This window comes from Lissotriton helveticus, chromosome 4_1, assembly GCF_964261635.1.
Source record: "Lissotriton helveticus chromosome 4_1, aLisHel1.1, whole genome shotgun sequence".
NCBI classification, from domain to species: Eukaryota; Metazoa; Chordata; class Amphibia; order Caudata; family Salamandridae; genus Lissotriton; species Lissotriton helveticus.
In genome coordinates this window covers 1,115,485,967-1,115,505,031 of record NC_136063.1, presented here as the reverse complement: position 1 = coordinate 1,115,505,031, position 19,065 = coordinate 1,115,485,967, and the positions used below count along the sequence as shown (strand labels likewise).

Here is a 19,065-nt window from a genome sequence, read left to right as displayed (position 1 = left end):
AACTCATGAGTAGTAACTGATAATCCCGATACCCTGCAAAGACTCATTAAAAATCTTGCCAAAACATTGCACGAACAATCAACACAGATAACGTATCCTAACATCAGTCATTAGATAAACACGCTGAATTACCGCAGGGTGAATAAACACACCCTGAAGCATAATAGCGAACACGAAGAGAGTTTAATGCAGATTTACTAATGTGTTAACAATTAAGCAGATGAAGTAAAACAGAGGTATTATAGTGATAAGGTTTTTTATCTTAGGACTATTGATGGATAGCAAATATTGGAAGATACAATTGATATTAATATTTTGGATTTTAGAGATATGTATTATAGTGGTAGTGTTTTTTATTGATGGATAGCAAATATTGGAAGATACAATTGAAAGAGAACATATGATTACGCACTTGTTTGGATCAATATACATGTGAGTTTGATATAATTTATCATCATAAATAGGTTGTGATTATGCCCTATAGATGTAAATAATTGGCGCTTGTGTCATATTTTCTTCTGTAGATTACTGAACATTTGATATACTTATTTACAATTTTATTGTTTACTTCGCTGGTCGTTCACAAAAGTTTTTATTGGTGAATAGGTGAGTTTACAGTTTGACCCTCCTCTGATTTGGTTCCTTTGACCATGATTTTGTTACTTAACCAATAGAAGGTTTTAACTTTGGTTAACTGCACATTTATATATGTGTGGTCTACCCCTCTTTTCTTTCTTTGCCCATGGTTGCCGGAAATGATTTTGCTTGTTTCACAAGGATTTTTAATTCTGCACTTTTTCTATTCTTAGACTAAGTTTCTTGTATGGTGGTTCCTTACTCACATTTTTCAAACTCTGGTGTGGTTACTGGTTCTTTCCACGGGCACGTTTAGGCAATCTTTGAGTAGAGTCAGACACTTTAGTAATAATGGTGTCTCGCTCGTGGTATCAATCTGACTACATGAGCACTTTGCCTGGTCTCTTTTTTTCTTTACTCTGTTACTATACTCTGCTTTTGATGTATTTGGTATTATCATCTTGCATATATCATCTTTATGTTTACTGAGTAGTAATGTGATCTTTATACATTAAAACTTCTAGCCCTGAGGAAGTCCATTGCTTACAGCATACAGGACGAAACACGTGTTGGCGGCTAGATCTTTGCTTTGAAGAAACATTACTAAATAAAACAGAAGATTGAGAAGATCAACTTGTATTTGAGGACTTTTTATTGGGAATATGAGCTCAGGATATACTATCTGTTTAGCTTTCCTTACAAGGCGCATCCCCTCCACCCCGGCCATGGGACAGACCCCACAAGAGTGTGCGCTTCTTTTCCAGCACTCGCATTCATGACAATAAGATACTTACAAGTCGCGTACCCTCCACCCAGGACAAGGGACAGACCCTACCACCACAAGAGTGTGCGCTTCTTTTTCCAGCACTCGCATTTCATCTATGTCGGCACTCTTTTCCTGCACTGTTATCTTTGTATTAGTATGTTATTGTCAAGACATTTGCTGTACTCTTTAGTTGGCCTCTATAGTCGCCTCTTTTTCGGTACCATCTTAAAAATTGACCGCACCTTTTAACATTATTGTTTTTTCATGACAGTGGTGTGCACTTCCTTTCACATCTCTGCACAGCTGGTGCGTGCTACCTTTGACATCTCTGCATAGTACACAGCTGTGGTATGTGTTTCTTTTCCCAACATTGCTTTTGGTGCTCGCTCGATCCATGGACGTAACACAGGTCCTTGCTGGGGGCTTAATTTGAGCTGGTGTCTGCCGGTGTGCACATGGGCCCTTAGTTATTAGCACTTGCTTTTTGTGCTTGCTTGCATGCACCGGCTGCTAAATAATGCCTCTGTTTAGCTGTGGTGCGTGCTAACTTTCACATCTCTGCACAGTGTACAGCTGTGGTGCGTGCTTCCTTCCCGGCATTGCACACTACACAGCTTGAAAATTGACCGCACCTTTTAGCATTCACGTTTTTTCAGCACTGTGGTGCGGACTTCCGTTCACACCTCTGCACACCAAAGGGTAAAGTATCACTAGTAGCATGAAGGTGCATGTATCACTAGGACACTGAAGGTTAAGGTACCGCTGATAGAATGAGGGGTCTTGTATCACTAGGAGACTGAAGGTTAAGGTGCTGCTGGCAGAATGAAGGTGCTCGTGTTACTAGGAGACTGCAGGTTAAGGTATCGCTGGTAGAATGAAGGTGCTAGTATCACTAGGAGATTGAAGGTTAAGGTGCCGCTGGTAGAATGAAGGTGCTCAGTGATGCAAGCACCTTCGTGACTAAGCTTAAGGCATCGGTAGTACAGTGAAGGCGCTCGTATCACTAGGCGACTGAATGTCAAGGTATCACTGGTAGAATGAAGGTCCTCGTATCACTAGGAAACTGAAGGTTAAGGTACCGCTGGTAGAAGGAAAGTGCTAGTATTACTCGCAGACTGAAGGTTAATGTGCCTCTGGTAGAATGAAGGTGCTCAGTGATATGAGCACCTTTGTGACTAAAGTTTAAGGTACTGCTGGTAGAATGAAGGTGCTTCTGTCACTAGGAGACTGAAGGTTAAGGTACAGCTGATAGAATGAAGGTGCTCGTATCACTAGGAGACTGAAAGTTTAGGTACCACTGGTACAATGAGGGGTCTTATATAACTAGGAGACTGAAGGTTAAGGTGCCGCTGGCAGAATGAAGGTGCTCAGTGATACGAGCACCGTTGTGACTAAAAGTTTAGGCGCCGCTGGTAGAGTGAAGGCGATTGTATCACTAGGAGACTCAAGGTTAAGGTATCGCTGGTAAAATGAAGGTGCTCGTATCACCAGGAGACTGAAGGCTAAGGTACAGCTGGTAGAATGAAGGTGCTCGTATCACTAGGAGACTGAAGGTTAAGGTACCGCTGGTAGAATGAGGGGTCTGGTATCACTAGGAGACTGAAGGTTAAGGTACGGCTGATAGAATTAAGGTGCTTGTATCACTAGGAGACTGAAGGTTAAGGTACCGCTGGTAGAATGAGGGGTCTTGTATCACTAGGAGACTGAAGGTTAAGGTACCGCTGGTGGAATGAAGGTGCTCGTATCACTAGGGGACTGAAGGGTAAGGTGTCGCTGGTAGAAAGAAGGCGCTCATATCACTAGGAGACTGAAGGTTAAGGCACCACTGGTAGAATGAAGGTGCTCAGTGATAAGAGCACCTTTGTGACTAAAGTTTAAAGTGCCACTGGTAGAGTGAAGGCGCTTGTATCACTAGGGGACTGAAGGTTATGGTATCGCTGGTAGAATGAAGGTGCTCTTATCACTAGGAGACTGAAGGTTAAGGCACCACTGGTAGAATGAAGGTGCTCAGTGATAAGAGCACCTTTGTGACTAAAGTTTAAAGTGCCACTGGTAGAGTGAAGGCGCTCGTATCACTAGGAGACTGAAGGTTAAGGTATCGCTGGTAGAATGAAGGTGCTCAGTAATAAGAGCACCTTTGTGACTAAAGTTTAAAGTGCCACTGGTAGAGTGAAGGCGCTCGTATCACTAGGAGACTGAAGGTTATGGTATCGCTGGTAGAATGAAGGTGCTCTTATCACTAGGAGACTGAAGGTTAAGGCACCACTGGTAGAATGAAGGTGCTCAGTGATAAGAGCACCTTTGTGACTAAAGTTTAAAGTGCCACTGGTAGAGTGAAGGCGCTCGTATCACTAGAAGACTGAAGGTTAAGGTGCCGCTGCTAGAATGAAGGTGCTGGTAGCATTACTCTTGTCCACTTTATCTACAGCACATATGTTATTTTGCTGGTTCAGCGAGTAGGCATATGTTCTGCAGAAAGAACAGCAGGGATATGCCTCTGGTTCCCATATCATACTGCCTGCTGCACATATACTAGCTCATACAGTTGACAGGCCTATGTCTGCCCTGTTTAGCATGCAAGCTTTTTTAACCAAGCATTACAAGCCAATAGGTCCACTGTAATGGGTGACAGCAATATCAATGCCCTTTAGTGATCACACTGCAATATAAGAGTTAGTGCTGTACATTTGAAGAGTGTTATGAAGAAAGGTCAAATAACGCAATTTGCATTGTAAGCAATGAACTTGAATTCATACACAGAGAAAAAAATGGCATACTAAATATGTTTCACAAAGGACTAGAATTTTTTTTAAACGTTTCGGAAAGCCTGTGTTTGCACATAGATTTACTTTGTGAACAAAAAAGCCATACATCCAACAACATATTGTCATGACAGAATAATAAAACAAATGAATGCACAAGTACTAATAGTGAATAGCAGTTTGTCTTTATGACAGGCACACATAAACAAAAAAAGCCAGAAATCAGCAATTAAAATGTTGTCTTGTCAGCAGAGTAAATACATCAGAGATATACAGTGGCACAAGTTACAATGCATGTTGTATATGCAGTCTAATAAGAGAAGTAGTTCATACTCCATTGCCAAAACCTTCTAGGAATGCAAATGGACTGACTGTGTATCATCCAAGAAATACCATGGCCTTGAGGGAACACTCATTCAAGTATTGGTAATGTAAGAAAGCATGAGAAAATGAAGGGTCGTAGGGACCCGACATAATGCTCACTCTCTCTCTTTTTCCTTTTTCGTATTGTATTTTTTTTTGAAGAATCGCTAGACCCAAAAGGGTAGCACACCTCCCTTTTACGTGTGTGTGCATTAAGGACATGGAGGTGACATATGATTTAGGTGTCCTGATATGCAAGTCCCACAAGAAGGTTGGGTTATTTTTGTTTGGGACAGAACCCATCCCAAACTTTGCAAGGCCCCTAGGAAACTGATGACTGATATAAGTTTAGAATTCTACACAATGTATGAGAAACACAGATTTAAGTGTTTCCTATTCAGTTTTTAAAAACTGTGATTTTCTTGCAGTCACAGTGAGTCATCAGACATATCGGTTTCAATGTGTGTATCAGTATCTGTGCTGCATGGACCCCCATCGCTAGAAGTGCATGATTCAAAAATGGACACTGAGGTTTACTGATTACAATAAATGACAACAATGTGCTTATGGAGCATGTGCTGAATCTCATACTTTAGTAACAAAGGAGCTCTTGCTAACATGATCATTACATCAGCTTACTGACATCAAGCAGGGTTTTGTCAAATCTAGTCTTATTGTTTTGACTAAGGTTTGATACGAAACTTGACACACAAGTTAGGCTGTGCCCTTTGCCACAAAGAGGTTGGTAAACTGTATCCTAAATACAATGTGCAGAGGAGGAGACTAACTCTTAACATCACCCCATACAGCCTCGAGGCTGGGGTGGGGGTTAATGGGACAGGAGTTGACAATAATTTGAGCTGTATAATGATCCCATACATTGTATGCAGGAGTGAACCTTCAAGTGTATGCGGATGGACATTCAACAATGCGTTGCAAAGCGGAGGGTCCAAATTCTGAAGCAGCACGTGCTTTTTCAATGGGAGCAACACAAAGCAAATAACACCTCTCCAAAATGATCCAAGCTTAGTGAAACTGTTGTTTTTTCAAGCATAAAAAATAATACACTGACACAAAATATCATAGACAATGATTAGAGTTTGAACATTGAGCGAGATTCATTAGTTTAATTCACAGTACCATGTGTATTAAATTAGTTTATACTTTACACTGAGATGGCAGCCCTAAATCTCAACTTCACCAATAAATTTTCTGTTTATTTGCGGTTATTCTTGGAAACATTTACCTTGTGTGAAAAGGACATTTGCGCGTGAGATTGCAGAGAATGCGTTCTTGTCTCAATAGAATGAAGAATTCAAACAATCTTCCAAACTTCAACAATGCCAGCATGAACGTCATACTTCCTACATTCACCAGTTAAGAGATGGCTAACACCTCACCCTCGATTTGTTCTGAAGCTAACTGTGTCCCGCCTGCCCATGAAACTGTTCCCGAGGTTGGTTTGTATAAATGGTGGAGGTACTTTGCGTTATTACTGCACCTAACAGTTAGGCTGAATTATTTTCTGCCTGTTTTGGTACAAGAATACAAAATCTTGCAAAGTGAGTTTTACACGTTGGAACAGATTCATAGAAAATATTTCCAACACATATAAATACAAGAGTAATTCACCAAAAGTAAAGAATGGGCATATTGAAATGTAGGAATGATACCTGGAGATGCATTAAGTCCTTTGCAACATGCATCTAACTCCCCTGCATTTGCACAACCCACTGAATAAAAGTTAATAGAAACATGATTTTTTTTCCACTTTGGCTGTGTGTACCAATTTCGGGAAATGTAGTCAAACAAGACAATGCATTTTGTCCAAAGTGTTTTCCTCAGGTCTAAATCCCTGTTCGTTTTGGGTGGAAGTTAAGCCAAGACTTATTTTTAACTTCGACAGTTGAATGCTGCAAGACCTAACAGGGGTTTGTACCAGGGCTGACTGCAGATTCAAGTTTCCATCTGATCAACAGAGACGGGTCCGTAGAGCTTGCACAATCGGCAATTTTTTAATCGAGTACAGTCAGCCAATGTTTTGCATTTCAATGCTCTGAATGAGCGTTCCTCTGACCAATGCTCCACAGCTTGTCTGCACATGGGGACTTCAAAAAGAATTGAGTTTGGACATGAAACGTATAAAGGTACATAAAAACTTACTGTTTTCTGGCTTTTTTCAAGGTTTAATTATTCCTTGGCTCTGGAGAAATGTGATATTGTTTGACTCAGTGCTCACGGTTCATGTAAGGTAGTAGATGTATAGCAAAGGGGTCCTTTCCTCCGCTCATACCAGTGATCCAGTTGCCTGTTTGGATCATCAAACCTTCTCTGTTACATCCAGTACAGCCAGATATTCTTTAGAGGTTTGCAATCATATATTCTTTTTGGGATCGCTTACATGTCATTCAATAGTATGTCCTGTATATGAATTTGTCAGTGACACTTTAGTAGCCTACGTTGTTTTTTGTAAGTTTACTGGTTCACCTTCAGACAGTATGAGCATCCCTGTTTCTTTAGAGGTATGGTCTTGTGGGGTTCAACGGTTGTCCGGATTCTATGCTGGTCTGTTCTGATAGTCATATGCACCAAAGCCTCGGTCACAGGGAACATCATAGCTCCTGGTGGGAATTTTACATTCCAATCTCACCACTAAGTTGCAACTGAGATAGATCTAAGAGTGAACCCAACAGCATGACTTTCATTATTTATGTGTGAGGTCATCCTACTGCAGAAACCATTAATGGCCCACTTGTATTTAGGCTAAAAGAGTTAGAGGCACTGTGGCATCTATCCAAGTCTGCTATCATATTTATTGATATGAAAACTCACAATATCTTTACTAACAGCCCATGAAAACATTCACCATTGTTGATAGACACATTATGTCTCTGAGGCTGCGGTTATTAAATGAAGCTTTTTTCAGTTGTGAGTCTAAATCTGAGTGAACCATCCCCTGAAATTATTAAAATGACCACGGTGGTGAACACACTGATGAAACATAGCCGGACACTGGATCTAATTAGGATAGAAACTTCTTGGTACTGTTTTATCAATGATCAAATTGTTCTGCTACATAAACTGAATGTATGTATCTATTGAATTTATCACAATTATTCAGAGATTGACAACATTTAGTCTAAAGCCACTTAAACAATTTGAATGGCGCAGGGAATAATTTATACAAAAAGTGCAGGGGTCCGAAGTTTTTCTTAGGTGATTGCATCTCCAGCATCTGGAAGCAGTAATCAGCAACATTACCCAGCCTTTATTCCAACTCATGCCTCTTTCGTCTGCTTCCCCACACTTTCTGTCTCTACCTCTACCTCACTCTTGCTGGTTCTTCTTCATTCCTGTCTTCCCCCATCGCAGGTCATGTACTATTTCTTCTACCTCATTCGTTCTGACTTTGAGTCTTTCTCTCTCATGCTCTGTGTCAAAGTTCATGCACAATACATCTAGGCCGCGAAACTATGAGTGGTGCCCACCTCCTGCAACCACTGGCACAAATTAAAAAACTGGTTGAAGCCATCTTGAAACATGCCATCTATCCACAAACAGGTTGTTGACTGTGAAAAGATTCAGACAGATACTCATGGCAAAATTCTGTCATCATAGACAAACACTCTCTCCCCCTACCTGCCTAGAACCCTGGCACAGCATAGCCGCGGGTGATTGCATGTGTTATGTTATGCTCCAGCAAGCACGCTGTCTTATTAAGCATGCCATGCATGAATCATGCACTTCAATATTCATGTTCAATGATTCATAATTCAGTGATTCTGTGCAAGGTATTTTGCATATTGGCGCCTGTTTTTCTCTTGATTTGATCAAACCATTAGCTTTCAAACAAGCAGACTGGGTTCTGTTAACACACATAATGGTTTAAAAGCTCAGCATTTTCGCTCTGAGTGGAAAAAGGGCCCAGCTTGCACACAGCTCTTGCCCAGTTTCCCTCATGCTGTTAATATAAATTATGTTTCTGGAGACTGACTCTGCCGTTCCCAAATTAAACTAATTTAGTACACTGTGGAAGCACACTTCCAAATTATAAATCAGTCTATCAGAGAGAAATGGCGTAGCCACGTTCACTGACTGATTTTCTTGACAATCTGGGGAGCATGACGCTTTTGTAACCAAATATTTGTTCCTTTGAGTGATCGCTCAGCATTGTGAGTGATAAGGCGTCATTTTAGAGTAATTTGTGAAATTAAACGTAGGGTCTGACATAAATGCTGCGTTGTTCGTTGCTCATCGGTGCGTATTGCTTTCTACACAACTGAAACGCAAATGAATTTCACTGACTGTACCCCTTGCAGTATTTGGAAATCCCAAAATAAAAAAAGTGTGTCAACAAGGATTTAGGACCGTACAGGGATTGTTTTAGAGTCATATTAGATTATCAGTACTGATATTACTAAGGCACTGACAGACACAGTGTTAGAAGGACTGCGACAACACAAGGAATCTATCACCAGATAAAAACAGGAGAGCACGGAGATATAATCTAAATCATATTAGATGATCGCCATGTTGGGAAGATTCCTTGACTTGTACATATAAGAACGTGATAATTTAAGTTGGGCCTGGAAGGTTCTTGGCTGCAGAATTCTGCATTACCCCAAGGTTCTTCGGGACAAGCTGAAAACGTCTTTTAGGAACTTTGTCCTAGAGCCAAACTTTCTGCTGCATCCCCTGGCGCCCTGGTAGACTCCTTCTTGATGTGTAACTGTGTACCTGAGTATGAGCAATACTTGAATATGTGTATTAACCCTGCCCATGTGCACTTTAATGTCAAATTTAGAGTGGGTATTTTACCGTTGGCCACATTGACCTGTTCTTTGATGAAGAAGTGATGCATATCAAATCTGTGTACGATGGGTTGTTGAGTAGCTGAGAATACTGATCATGTTCGTTTTCTGCAGGGCCTATGCTAAACAACGATCATGCGGGATTATTCCTCTTTGCAAACTCCCCCGTTTTAGGGATCGCCACACAGCTCATAGAGTATATTTGTCTGAAATATGGTATATTAGGTCGAATGCATTGCCAAAATAGCAAGATTACCTTTTTGACACACTTATCACCCTGTGTAGCTCTGTGTATTCAGGATAAACATTGAATCTTTATTTTCTCCACTGATGTCTCACTTAAATTTATTCATAGGATTTTATTTGACTTCTTTGTAAACCTCTTTAGCTTCAGGATGCTCTTTTTTAATCAACTCTTTTAAATTTTTACCTTACCTTTATGGATTTTAAAACATGAGCTTTGTATTGGTGGACTGCAATTGTCAAAACGAGTCTGTATTTCCTAGGATAATTCTTTCAAAATGAATTTGTATGTTTTATTATATTTATTCTTTTAAATGTTTGTATACTGTACCTTGTATGGTTCTATGGAATGGAAATAAATGAAACATGATGATGACAGTGTGTTTGTTGTTCGGTAAGAAGGGGCCAGCCCACATTTTATGACTGGGTCTCAATATGATTGCCCCGGATATGGATAGCTATTTCCCTCTTCACAATGGAATTACTAACATTTCGAGTATTAGTAACTCCAGTGGGATTCTAGGTGGAAAAGCTGAAAATGTTGATGAATTACCAGGGGAAATCAGTAATCCCGTAGCATATTGTCCAACTAAAATCCCATTTTCCCTCAGTTTTATACCTGGAGATTTTAGCAGGCATACCCTGGGTGAAATACTCCAGTTGTACTGTAAATGCCAGCCTTGTAATTGCAGTGGTGCCGTGCTGGCAAATCTTATTAAGGGCACCATCGGACTAACCTCGGTAGTCAAAATGAGGCGCTCAGTCTTGATTCATAAATCGAAACTCAAGGAAGAAAATTGCTGGTACCATGCTAAAAGGATGATTGATAAATAGTTACTGGGAAAGATTATTTTCAACTGAACAAATAAGTCCGAAAAGCAGTTGATACCTGTACCCATGCATAGAACTCTCCTAGGGAAGTCGGGTTAATGTTGGCAGGTCTACATACACCGAATCGGAAACAACAAACACAGATAACCAATACAAGCATTAGTAACCAGATGTGACCAATCTACCTGTTTTCTTGCATGCCCTCTGCTTCTTTTTCCTTCGCACGTACTGGAGAATCGTCAAAGTCATAGGAGAAGAGATGAAACGGACTATGGGGTATATAAGGCAGCCGTTCCACTGATGGGGATGCCTTTGGGGTGGCGGATAACGCTGAATTTTGGGAGGAGTTTAGAGAGAGCGAGGCAGACTCAGATGGAGATGATGGTGAAGCAGACGCTGGACATACAGTACAATGGCTTGACATAGGTGCAGGCACAGACGATGAGGTGGTGGGCAGATTCGGTGCTGTTGCATTGGATGGAAGCAGATCCTCTTGTGAGCCCGGGCCAAGAACAGGCATAGCAGTAAAGCCCTGTGAAGCACTTTCCTTCTCAACCTGCTCTACTTCTGCTGAAGAGAGTACCTCGCTGCAAAAAAGAGTAGATGGGGAAGCAAGAAGCGGGAGGGCGGGGACATTGATATTAAACGGACATTTTGTATGGCTCAGAAAAGAGACTCATTTTCTCCTAATCTGCAGACATTTCCCCAAGAAATCATGTCTTAATGGTCTGCTTTCTTTTTTGAAAAAGAAAGAACGAAGGTGCTCAATTTAGGGCAACATCTGGTCTCTCGTTAATGCACAATCAAGCTAATGTTATATTTGCTCATCTTTTTCACAGTGATCAGAGTACAACGCACATTTTCAACGCTAGTATGACGGTTCCCTGCACCAGGTTAGCATAAAGTGCCTCGAACTGTGTGTGTTTGCAATAGGGTTAGGAATAAGCATATGCTCACCATAATCCAGGATATGAGATATATGAATGCCACTTACCTATGCAAAGTCATATTTTTTTAATATTTTCCCAAATTCAAAAACATTTTACATTAGCCCTTGTTTGTTTTTATTTAGCATGGAGGGTGCCAGATGTATAAAACATGTGCAATTACTTTATTCTAATATTGTGTAAGATAAAATTGTAAAATGTTTGGGGGGAAACATATAGTTACTGTATATTGAGCAGTTCCAAAATAGGTACTTGTTTTGCAGTGCTGTGCTCGGCAGAGAAAAATATGTGTTGGTGGTTTACCACACACATATTCTGAATGCCAGTAGCATGTCCTTATTCATTAGGATTTTGGTGAGCATGTTGAATGGTCTATCATTAAAAACAGCTTGTTAGAATGAGGGTGGATGGGTTGTACGGCTTTACAACGTGTGTTTTTACACTGCGTGCCAATACAACGCGGTTTTTTCAACGCAAGTCGTTACCACGACTTGCGTTGGAGCGGTGCGGACTTAGGAATTTATTAATTTACTATTCTAACACCAGCCTACGTACAGTAGGGAAGGTGTTGGATAGTAAATTAAAAAATTCCTTGTCCTGCAGCGCCCTCCAGCGCAAGTCGTGGTAACGACTTGCGTTGAAAAAACCGCGTTGTAACGGCCCGCGGTGTAACAGCCGCGTCGTAAAGGCTCTTCCCCTGGTGGATGTTCTATAAGGAACAATCTGCTAGTCTGGTGCATGGAATTCTCTTGGGTTCACAGCCACATGAAGCCAATTTACACTTCAAGGAAACTCCGAACCAACAGCTGCAACACAGTCACCATAATGCTCTGCTAGAGGCAACCAGGCAGCAAGTCCCTTCTTCAGTCACCATTCATTGATTTAAATTTCAGAAAAGCAATGGAAAATACTAGAATGTATTACTAGTGAAGTTCTGCCGAGAAGTAAACTCCCTCACATACTAAATTGAACAAATGAATGAAGTGAGACAATAGCAACTCCTCCATAACGTCCCTTACACTTGTGGGTATTCTCTCAATCGGATCTTTCACCAGAACTCATTAATCAACAAACTGTGTGGCTTGGCTCTCTACTGGACAGATCACGGTGCCAACCCATTATAATCACCCTTCCCAGCCATTGGCCAACAAGAATCTACACACACATCCTGCACATGCAAGACCTGATCCCGAAAGACACCATTTTAAAAGTCGCCCATAACATTAATCTAACCACGCATAGTTCATAACACTGACAAAAAATCACAGAAATATTCACTTAAAAAAAGACCACCTAATTTTGACAGTCTCCACTGCTAGTCGCCACCCATGCAAACAATTCATGATCATCTTTCACTTGATAACCCCGCCCAGACAAGATTCAATATCAAACAAATCCACCTTCATAATGTGCTTTTCCTCTCATAATCCTCGCAAAAAATTCATCACGTACTACAAACTCCAATTCCCTCTTCCTGTGACTGCACACACAGCAATGTATTGTCTCCAAGCGGTTGAGCTCACTGCAGCTACACTGGCAGCTGGAGACAAGTTCTGGTATTCAGTTCTGCAGACAGTGTAAGCTCTATACTAGTTCTTGGGGACCAACAGAACCCCCTTTAGAATCTTCTCCATTCCATGCAAATGCGTCTGTAATAAGGGCCCAAACATCTCAACAACATTGCGTCCTTAGACAAAATGATTCTCTACATCATATAAACACACAGCAGCTCGAAAGGAGACTGAGCCTTCGCTGTCCAAGGACCATAACTCTGGAGTACAGTCACTATCACCTTATGAAACACAGCCAATCCCTGTGTCAAAGTAAAATACGCCGGTCTGCGCTTTCCTCATCTGTTTGCAGTGCTGCACTATACAAGTTTTTTTTCCCATTCAATTGTTAATCGATTTGAAAGGTACTACAAGTCTCTGCAAGGCTGCTTCATGCTATCTTTGTTAAAGTTGTCAATTTGTGTTACATGTGTAATGGTCATTCACTATGAACAAAAACATTTGGCTTTGATTGTGCTTCTAGGACCAGGACAGCGTGACATCAACAAAGAATTACCTCCCAGCACGCAGGGAAGCCTCCCAAAATATAACATTGCACATTTTGGCAAAGATATTCCATATATAAAACTACTTTTGTTTTATATGTATGTGCAGTTGTGATAAAGTTAATGGTGGTTAACAGCCGAATTTCTGCCAACTCTCTTTGTATTATTATCAATACAAAGGAAAATTAACATCACTGGCCTATCACGAAGAGTGTCTACATTTCAAAATAATATTGCAATGGGTGAACTATTTCGTTTCACCAGTCATGGGCATTTACAAAACTAAAATCTTGACCAGGCCCTGCAAAAATGAAGCAAATGGTTGGACCAATGCTTTTCTGCATCAACAATTGTGTTCCAAAGTGTTGTTTTAAAAGGCTTGTAAAATCAGGCGTGGAAGCACATCCCAGAGTTTGCTGAGCTTCTCTTTGTAGTGGTAACTTAGGTGCACAAATGTTAACATATAACTTCGTAAATTAGTTGCCAATCCTTATAAGTGATTACTAAAGGAATTTCTGTAAAATAATGCAATTAATGGCATTATTTTATGAACTATTAGTGTTACTTCATAAAGGATGAAGCAAGGGTATGGAAAGGGAGGTGAAGCATTTGGTAAGTCTTTGGGATTGCTAGCGGAAGGTTGAAAGGGTATAGTTTTTGGAGGTGAGGTCAGGATGGGAGGACACCAAAACCTGGTACCTGACTTCCACCTGTCTAGAGGCCTCTTCCTCCCCCTCATCCTCTGTATTGGACTCTGTGACCGGCAGGCCTTCTTCCTCCTCTTCATCTTCCTCCTCTCTGTGAGCAGACCAGGAGAAAAGCCGCACAATTGGACATAAAGAGAAAGGTGGAAGAATGCATGAGATGAATCACCACATAAAAAAAGAAACAATGGGAGACACATTTAACAAGGGTTGGCTATGGAAATACAAAGTCCACCATCTTGTTAGCAAACCCATGAGACACAGAGCTGTACTGATCATAGAAAGAGGATTTAGGGAAACAAGAATTGTGAAGTGTGAAGACTTTCTAAAGGTGCAACAGTCATCATGTTTCAATGTCCAGCAGCTCGTAGGCATCTTGGCTTCAGCAGCACATTATCTTTCAAGAAATCTGTTTAATCACAAAGTATAATAACATATAAATGAGATTTGAGTTAATTTGTAACACTAACCGCTGTTTATTTGCTTCCTAGTACCATAGACAACATAAGAAGAGTGCACCACTCTCTAAAGTGGACAATAAATTCTAGAGCCATGATTAGGCACTAGCTAGTAGAGTCGGAATAGGACAGAAAAACGACACACAAACTACCAGCGAGCTCAGCCAACTGCGCACTGCCTGATTGCCTTTAATGTCAGTCTGACCCTTTAGCCAGGCTATCATTAACACCTTTACTGCTGAGAACCGGAGTAGCCAGTTCAGGTAAGAACGGTTATTGGACTCGACAGACAACGAGGAAGGGAAATTAAATAAATAATTCATTTTCCCTCATCGTTGTCTGTCGATTCACCCACCCCACCCCTCCCCACCGCCCTTACCTGCACAGGCCGCTCCGGGCTGAGATGGCTCTTTTTGTCTGAAGCGGTACAAAAGGGGGTGGTGATGGACGGAGCATCTGAATCAATCAAACACTCACACCCAGTCAAAAGATCTGGGTTTAAACCATCACCGTTCTTTAGCCCACTCTGCCACCCCAGTTCAGACATGGCTATATGCAAATCAGTCTGACCCTGTGCCTCATGGGAACAGTCCAGCCCGAACTGCTAAGCCATGTCTTCCCTGGACCGGAAACAAGCTTCCGAGGACCGGTTTCTGGCATTCCAGCCGTCTTCAGCCCGGCTTGCTTGAATCCAGTGGCAAAGTGAGCAAGGGACTCACGTCTGAGCATACCCTGCCACACTTATGGCGGCCAAAAGCGGTACAAAAGGGGGTGGTGATGGACGGAGCATCTGAATCAATCAAACACTCACACCCAGTCAAAAGATCTGGGTTTAATCCATCACCGTTCTTTAGCCCACTCTGCCACCCCAGTTCAGACATGGCTATATGCAAATCAGTCTGACCCTGTGCCTCATGGGAACAGTCCAGCCCGAACTGCTAAGCCATGTCTTCCCTGGACCGGAAACAAGCTTCCGAGGACCGGTTTCTGGCATTCCAGCCGTCTTCAGCCCGGCTTGCTTGAATCCAGACCACTGGAGTCAAGCTATCCAGGCCGAATGAAGGCTGATAGCCAGAAACCGGTCCTTGGATGCTTGATTCCGGTCTGGGAAAGACACGGCTTGGTAGTTCGGACTGGACTGTTCCCATGAGGCACAGGGTCAGAGCTGATTTGCATATAGCCAGTGTCTAACCCAGGGTGGTGTGGAGTGCAAAAAAACGATGGATTTAGGCCCAGATCCTTGTACTGGGGTGAATGTATGACATTGTTCTACATTCTGTCCATCAACTGTGTTTTTTGCAATTTTCACCCCGAGTGGCCTGGGTATGCTCAGACGTGAGTCCCAGGCTCTCCACACCACTGGAGTCAAGCTATCCAGGCTGAATGAAGGCTGATAGCCAGAAACCGGTCCTTGGATGCTTGATTCCGGTCTGGGAAAGACATGGCTTGGTAGTTCGGACTGGACTGTTCCCATGAGGCACAGGGTCAGAGCTGATTTGCATATAGCCAGTGTCTAACCCAGGGTGGTGTGGAGTGCAAAAAAACGATGGATTTAGGCCCAGATCCTTGCACTGGGGTGAATGTATGACATTGTTCTACATTCTGTCCATCAACTGTGGTTTTTGCAGTCTTTTTGTCTGAAGCATTCAAATATTACAATAGAAACTGGTAAATACTTCCTCTTTCAGCCCTAAACCAGTCCTATTAAGGGTTGAACTAGGCTAGCACTATGAGCAATCGTGGTCTAAGTGCTAGGATGTTGTTTTCCAATCCAGAAAACTGCCAGCTTCCGAGACGACGCTTTTAGGGCAACCGTAGCAGCATTCTGTGGGACATGTACAGTGAGGGGATGAGTCCCTGCCCTATACTTCCCATGCCAGCCTGTGCGCTTCACGGATTGTGCCGGACTTGACGGTGCACGGTTACTTTCTTATATGAGATGCCAAGTGTGAGGAGCAAGGAGGCTTTGTGCATGGTTCATCCTTTTCTCCTGAAAGGGAAGGGTCCCAACATTCTCGGAGTTCTACTTTGTTCTTCCTGGAGAGGAGCCAGGCATCTGCTGCTGCACAAACCCCCACAGGCCGCTGGCCATGCCTGGTGATGGGGCTAGTGTCAGATTTATGGGGCCTTCAGCTAGGTCACCTTGGCTTACAGCAATACACGCAGTAATGGATGGGACAGCGGGGATGCCAAATGCTGCAACGTCACAGATGTGAAGAAAAGCTCCTATTATATACGGTGCGAGTATAAAAATGTTCCAGCAATAATTTGCACGACAGGCTTCAAACATTGCTGCGGGACAGCCATGAAACGAGCGGAAACGGGCCTGGAGTAGTCTTCTGATCTTTGGTAGGGGTTTCCTACCAAGTAACAATGCACATATAGGCAGTTCATAATTGTGTGTAAATCGCAAATGCAGTACTGTAGATGGAGCTGTCAAACTTGAAATATCTCCTACAACTTCCCCTATGAAAATGTTTCCCGTTTAGTGCCTCAAGCATGAGCACTGCTGCTATCAGATCGGGTCAAGCAGCCATTTAGCATGAATGGTACCGTATACTTAGTATAATATTAATAACATTGAACACACAGAAAACAAAGCAAAGTCACGTTGTTATTACCCACGCACTGGTACTCATTTCATCCGCCTTAGCAGGATGAAAGGATTGTTTTTAACTCAGCAGATGTTTATGCATAGAAGATAAGACTTGGAAATCGGGTCCAGGTGTTTCATGAGAAATCCATTCCAAGAGTCCTGATGTACCTTTCTGTATGCATTCCGCGGAGACCTAACCCGCCTGCATTGTAGCATGCAGGGCACACACACGCATCTTGTATCTCCAGGGAAGGGTTGTGCTCTAACCATTACTCAACTGATATAGATGGCATTTCACACGTAAGACAATAGAAAAAATTGGAAAAACACAAAAGTACTACATTTCTTACACATTCTACATTTTAAGTCAATGTGTTTTGTTAGAGAGAAAGAATTGCACTGGCTGCCCAGAATGTTCTGTGGTGTCTCCGCTTTCAACCAATAAGATACAGTGAAGGGCATCAACAGATACTTGTGGAGCCTTTGACTATAGTCAGATCTACATCAGTCTGGTCATGTTTCTGGGGGACTAACCTGTTCTAACAGATGGCAAGTCCACATTTTGTCCATGTGAAATACACTACAGGAAAAGAATACAATAACTCTTGCACCGGCTATAATCTGTTGTCCATCCTGGCGAATTCGGGGTTACATTTCAACCAGTGCCATAGTTTAATCCACTGATACAGTTGGTGGTCACATAAATAAGGCACTTGACAACTGTAATAAGGTGGGCCATGAGCTTATCAGAGGCAGAAGGTCAGTCATAGCGGAAGAGACTCTTGATAGGTACATCTTGTGTGCCTTCAAAGCATATTTTCTCCCATGAACAAACCCAGCAATTATTGGCAGTGGCTTTGTAAGAAATATACATATTTTCTGGAATAGTGTGCAAAATTGGATCTTGAAGGCTGTGGGTCTAATACCATACTAGCCAACACAGGCATTCATGGAGACACGCACAAGTGCCAGGCAGTTGACATTCTGGCATGTACCCCGCAGGTCATGACACAGAAAATGGCAAAGCAGGAGCTGGTGGGGACCAGAAACTGATGGATGATCACCTGTGGCCACAATCCACCTCTAATTAGAACAGCTGAAAATCGGTTGCTGCTTCATTTACAAATAAACCATCACAGAAGCCCACATCCAGATGGAAGGGATATTTGCCTTGAATGTGCTGAAGAAGGCAGTAACAGCATCTCTTAATGTGAGCTGACATGAGAGTCAGCACAATCTTGTGCTTGTGGTGTGATTGGCAAAGTCCTTTCATTTTCAGCAAGCGATGAAAAAGCTGATTGGGCAACCACCGAACTGTGAGCGGGTGGGGTTCGATAGAGTGCGGTATATACACTGATGCCAAGTTTCAAGCTCCACTTCCCCATCCCTAACTTTGGTATTGCTAATCAACATGATGTCGATCATCTGTAATTTGGAAGCGATTTCCTGCAATTGCTAGATGTTGAAGACCTTCTGGTGCATCGTATCAAAAGATATTTTGTGGTTGCTTTCAGTGTAGTACCGAAACAGGAGACAAGGAATTTCTGGTTTCCTCAGCTATTCCGTAACCCACATGTCATTCACTGTTTTTCTGGACATGGCTGAGGGCTTTGCAGACTGATGGATATTGGATTAGTTGAAATTAATCCTCGGGGTGAGGTCTGGGGCGTGGATGGCATAGCAGTCATTTGCCATGCTTCATTTTCCTCTTAGGACCGCCAGAGGTACTTTTTTGCAGAGGTTTATGTTTGCCAGACCTCAGAACCAAGAGCCCACTTACAAATATGGAGCATGCTACTAAATTAACAGATTGCAAAGAGCTTAACTACAACGTATGCCTTCTCGCCTCTAACCACCGACGACCCAGCATAAGCAACTGATTCTCACTGCAACCCTCTTATCACACGCAAAATGCACTGCATTATTCATTTATGTATCCCCTGAGTTGCAAA

The 19,065-nt window shown here is 42.2% G+C and overlaps 1 protein-coding gene across 8 annotated transcripts in view; it reads right to left on the bottom strand.

Moving 5' to 3' along the window:
• FHOD3 (formin homology 2 domain containing 3) overlaps positions 1-19,065 on the bottom strand; it is a 1,303,582-nt gene that overhangs the window by 257,293 nt on the left and 1,027,224 nt on the right. For 3 of the 8 annotated variants that reach the window (XM_078687715.1, XM_078687716.1, XM_078687717.1), the window contains exons 11-12: positions 14,055-14,153; positions 10,538-10,939 (exon numbers count right to left, since the gene is read on the bottom strand). The exons of 4 other annotated variants lie outside the window; for them this stretch is intronic. In XM_078687715.1, coding sequence (XP_078543841.1) covers positions 10,538-10,939; positions 14,055-14,153 — 501 coding nt within the window. The remainder of the gene's footprint in view (positions 1-10,537; positions 10,940-14,054; positions 14,154-19,065) is intronic. One more of the 8 variants, XM_078687718.1, reaches the window with a different exon arrangement.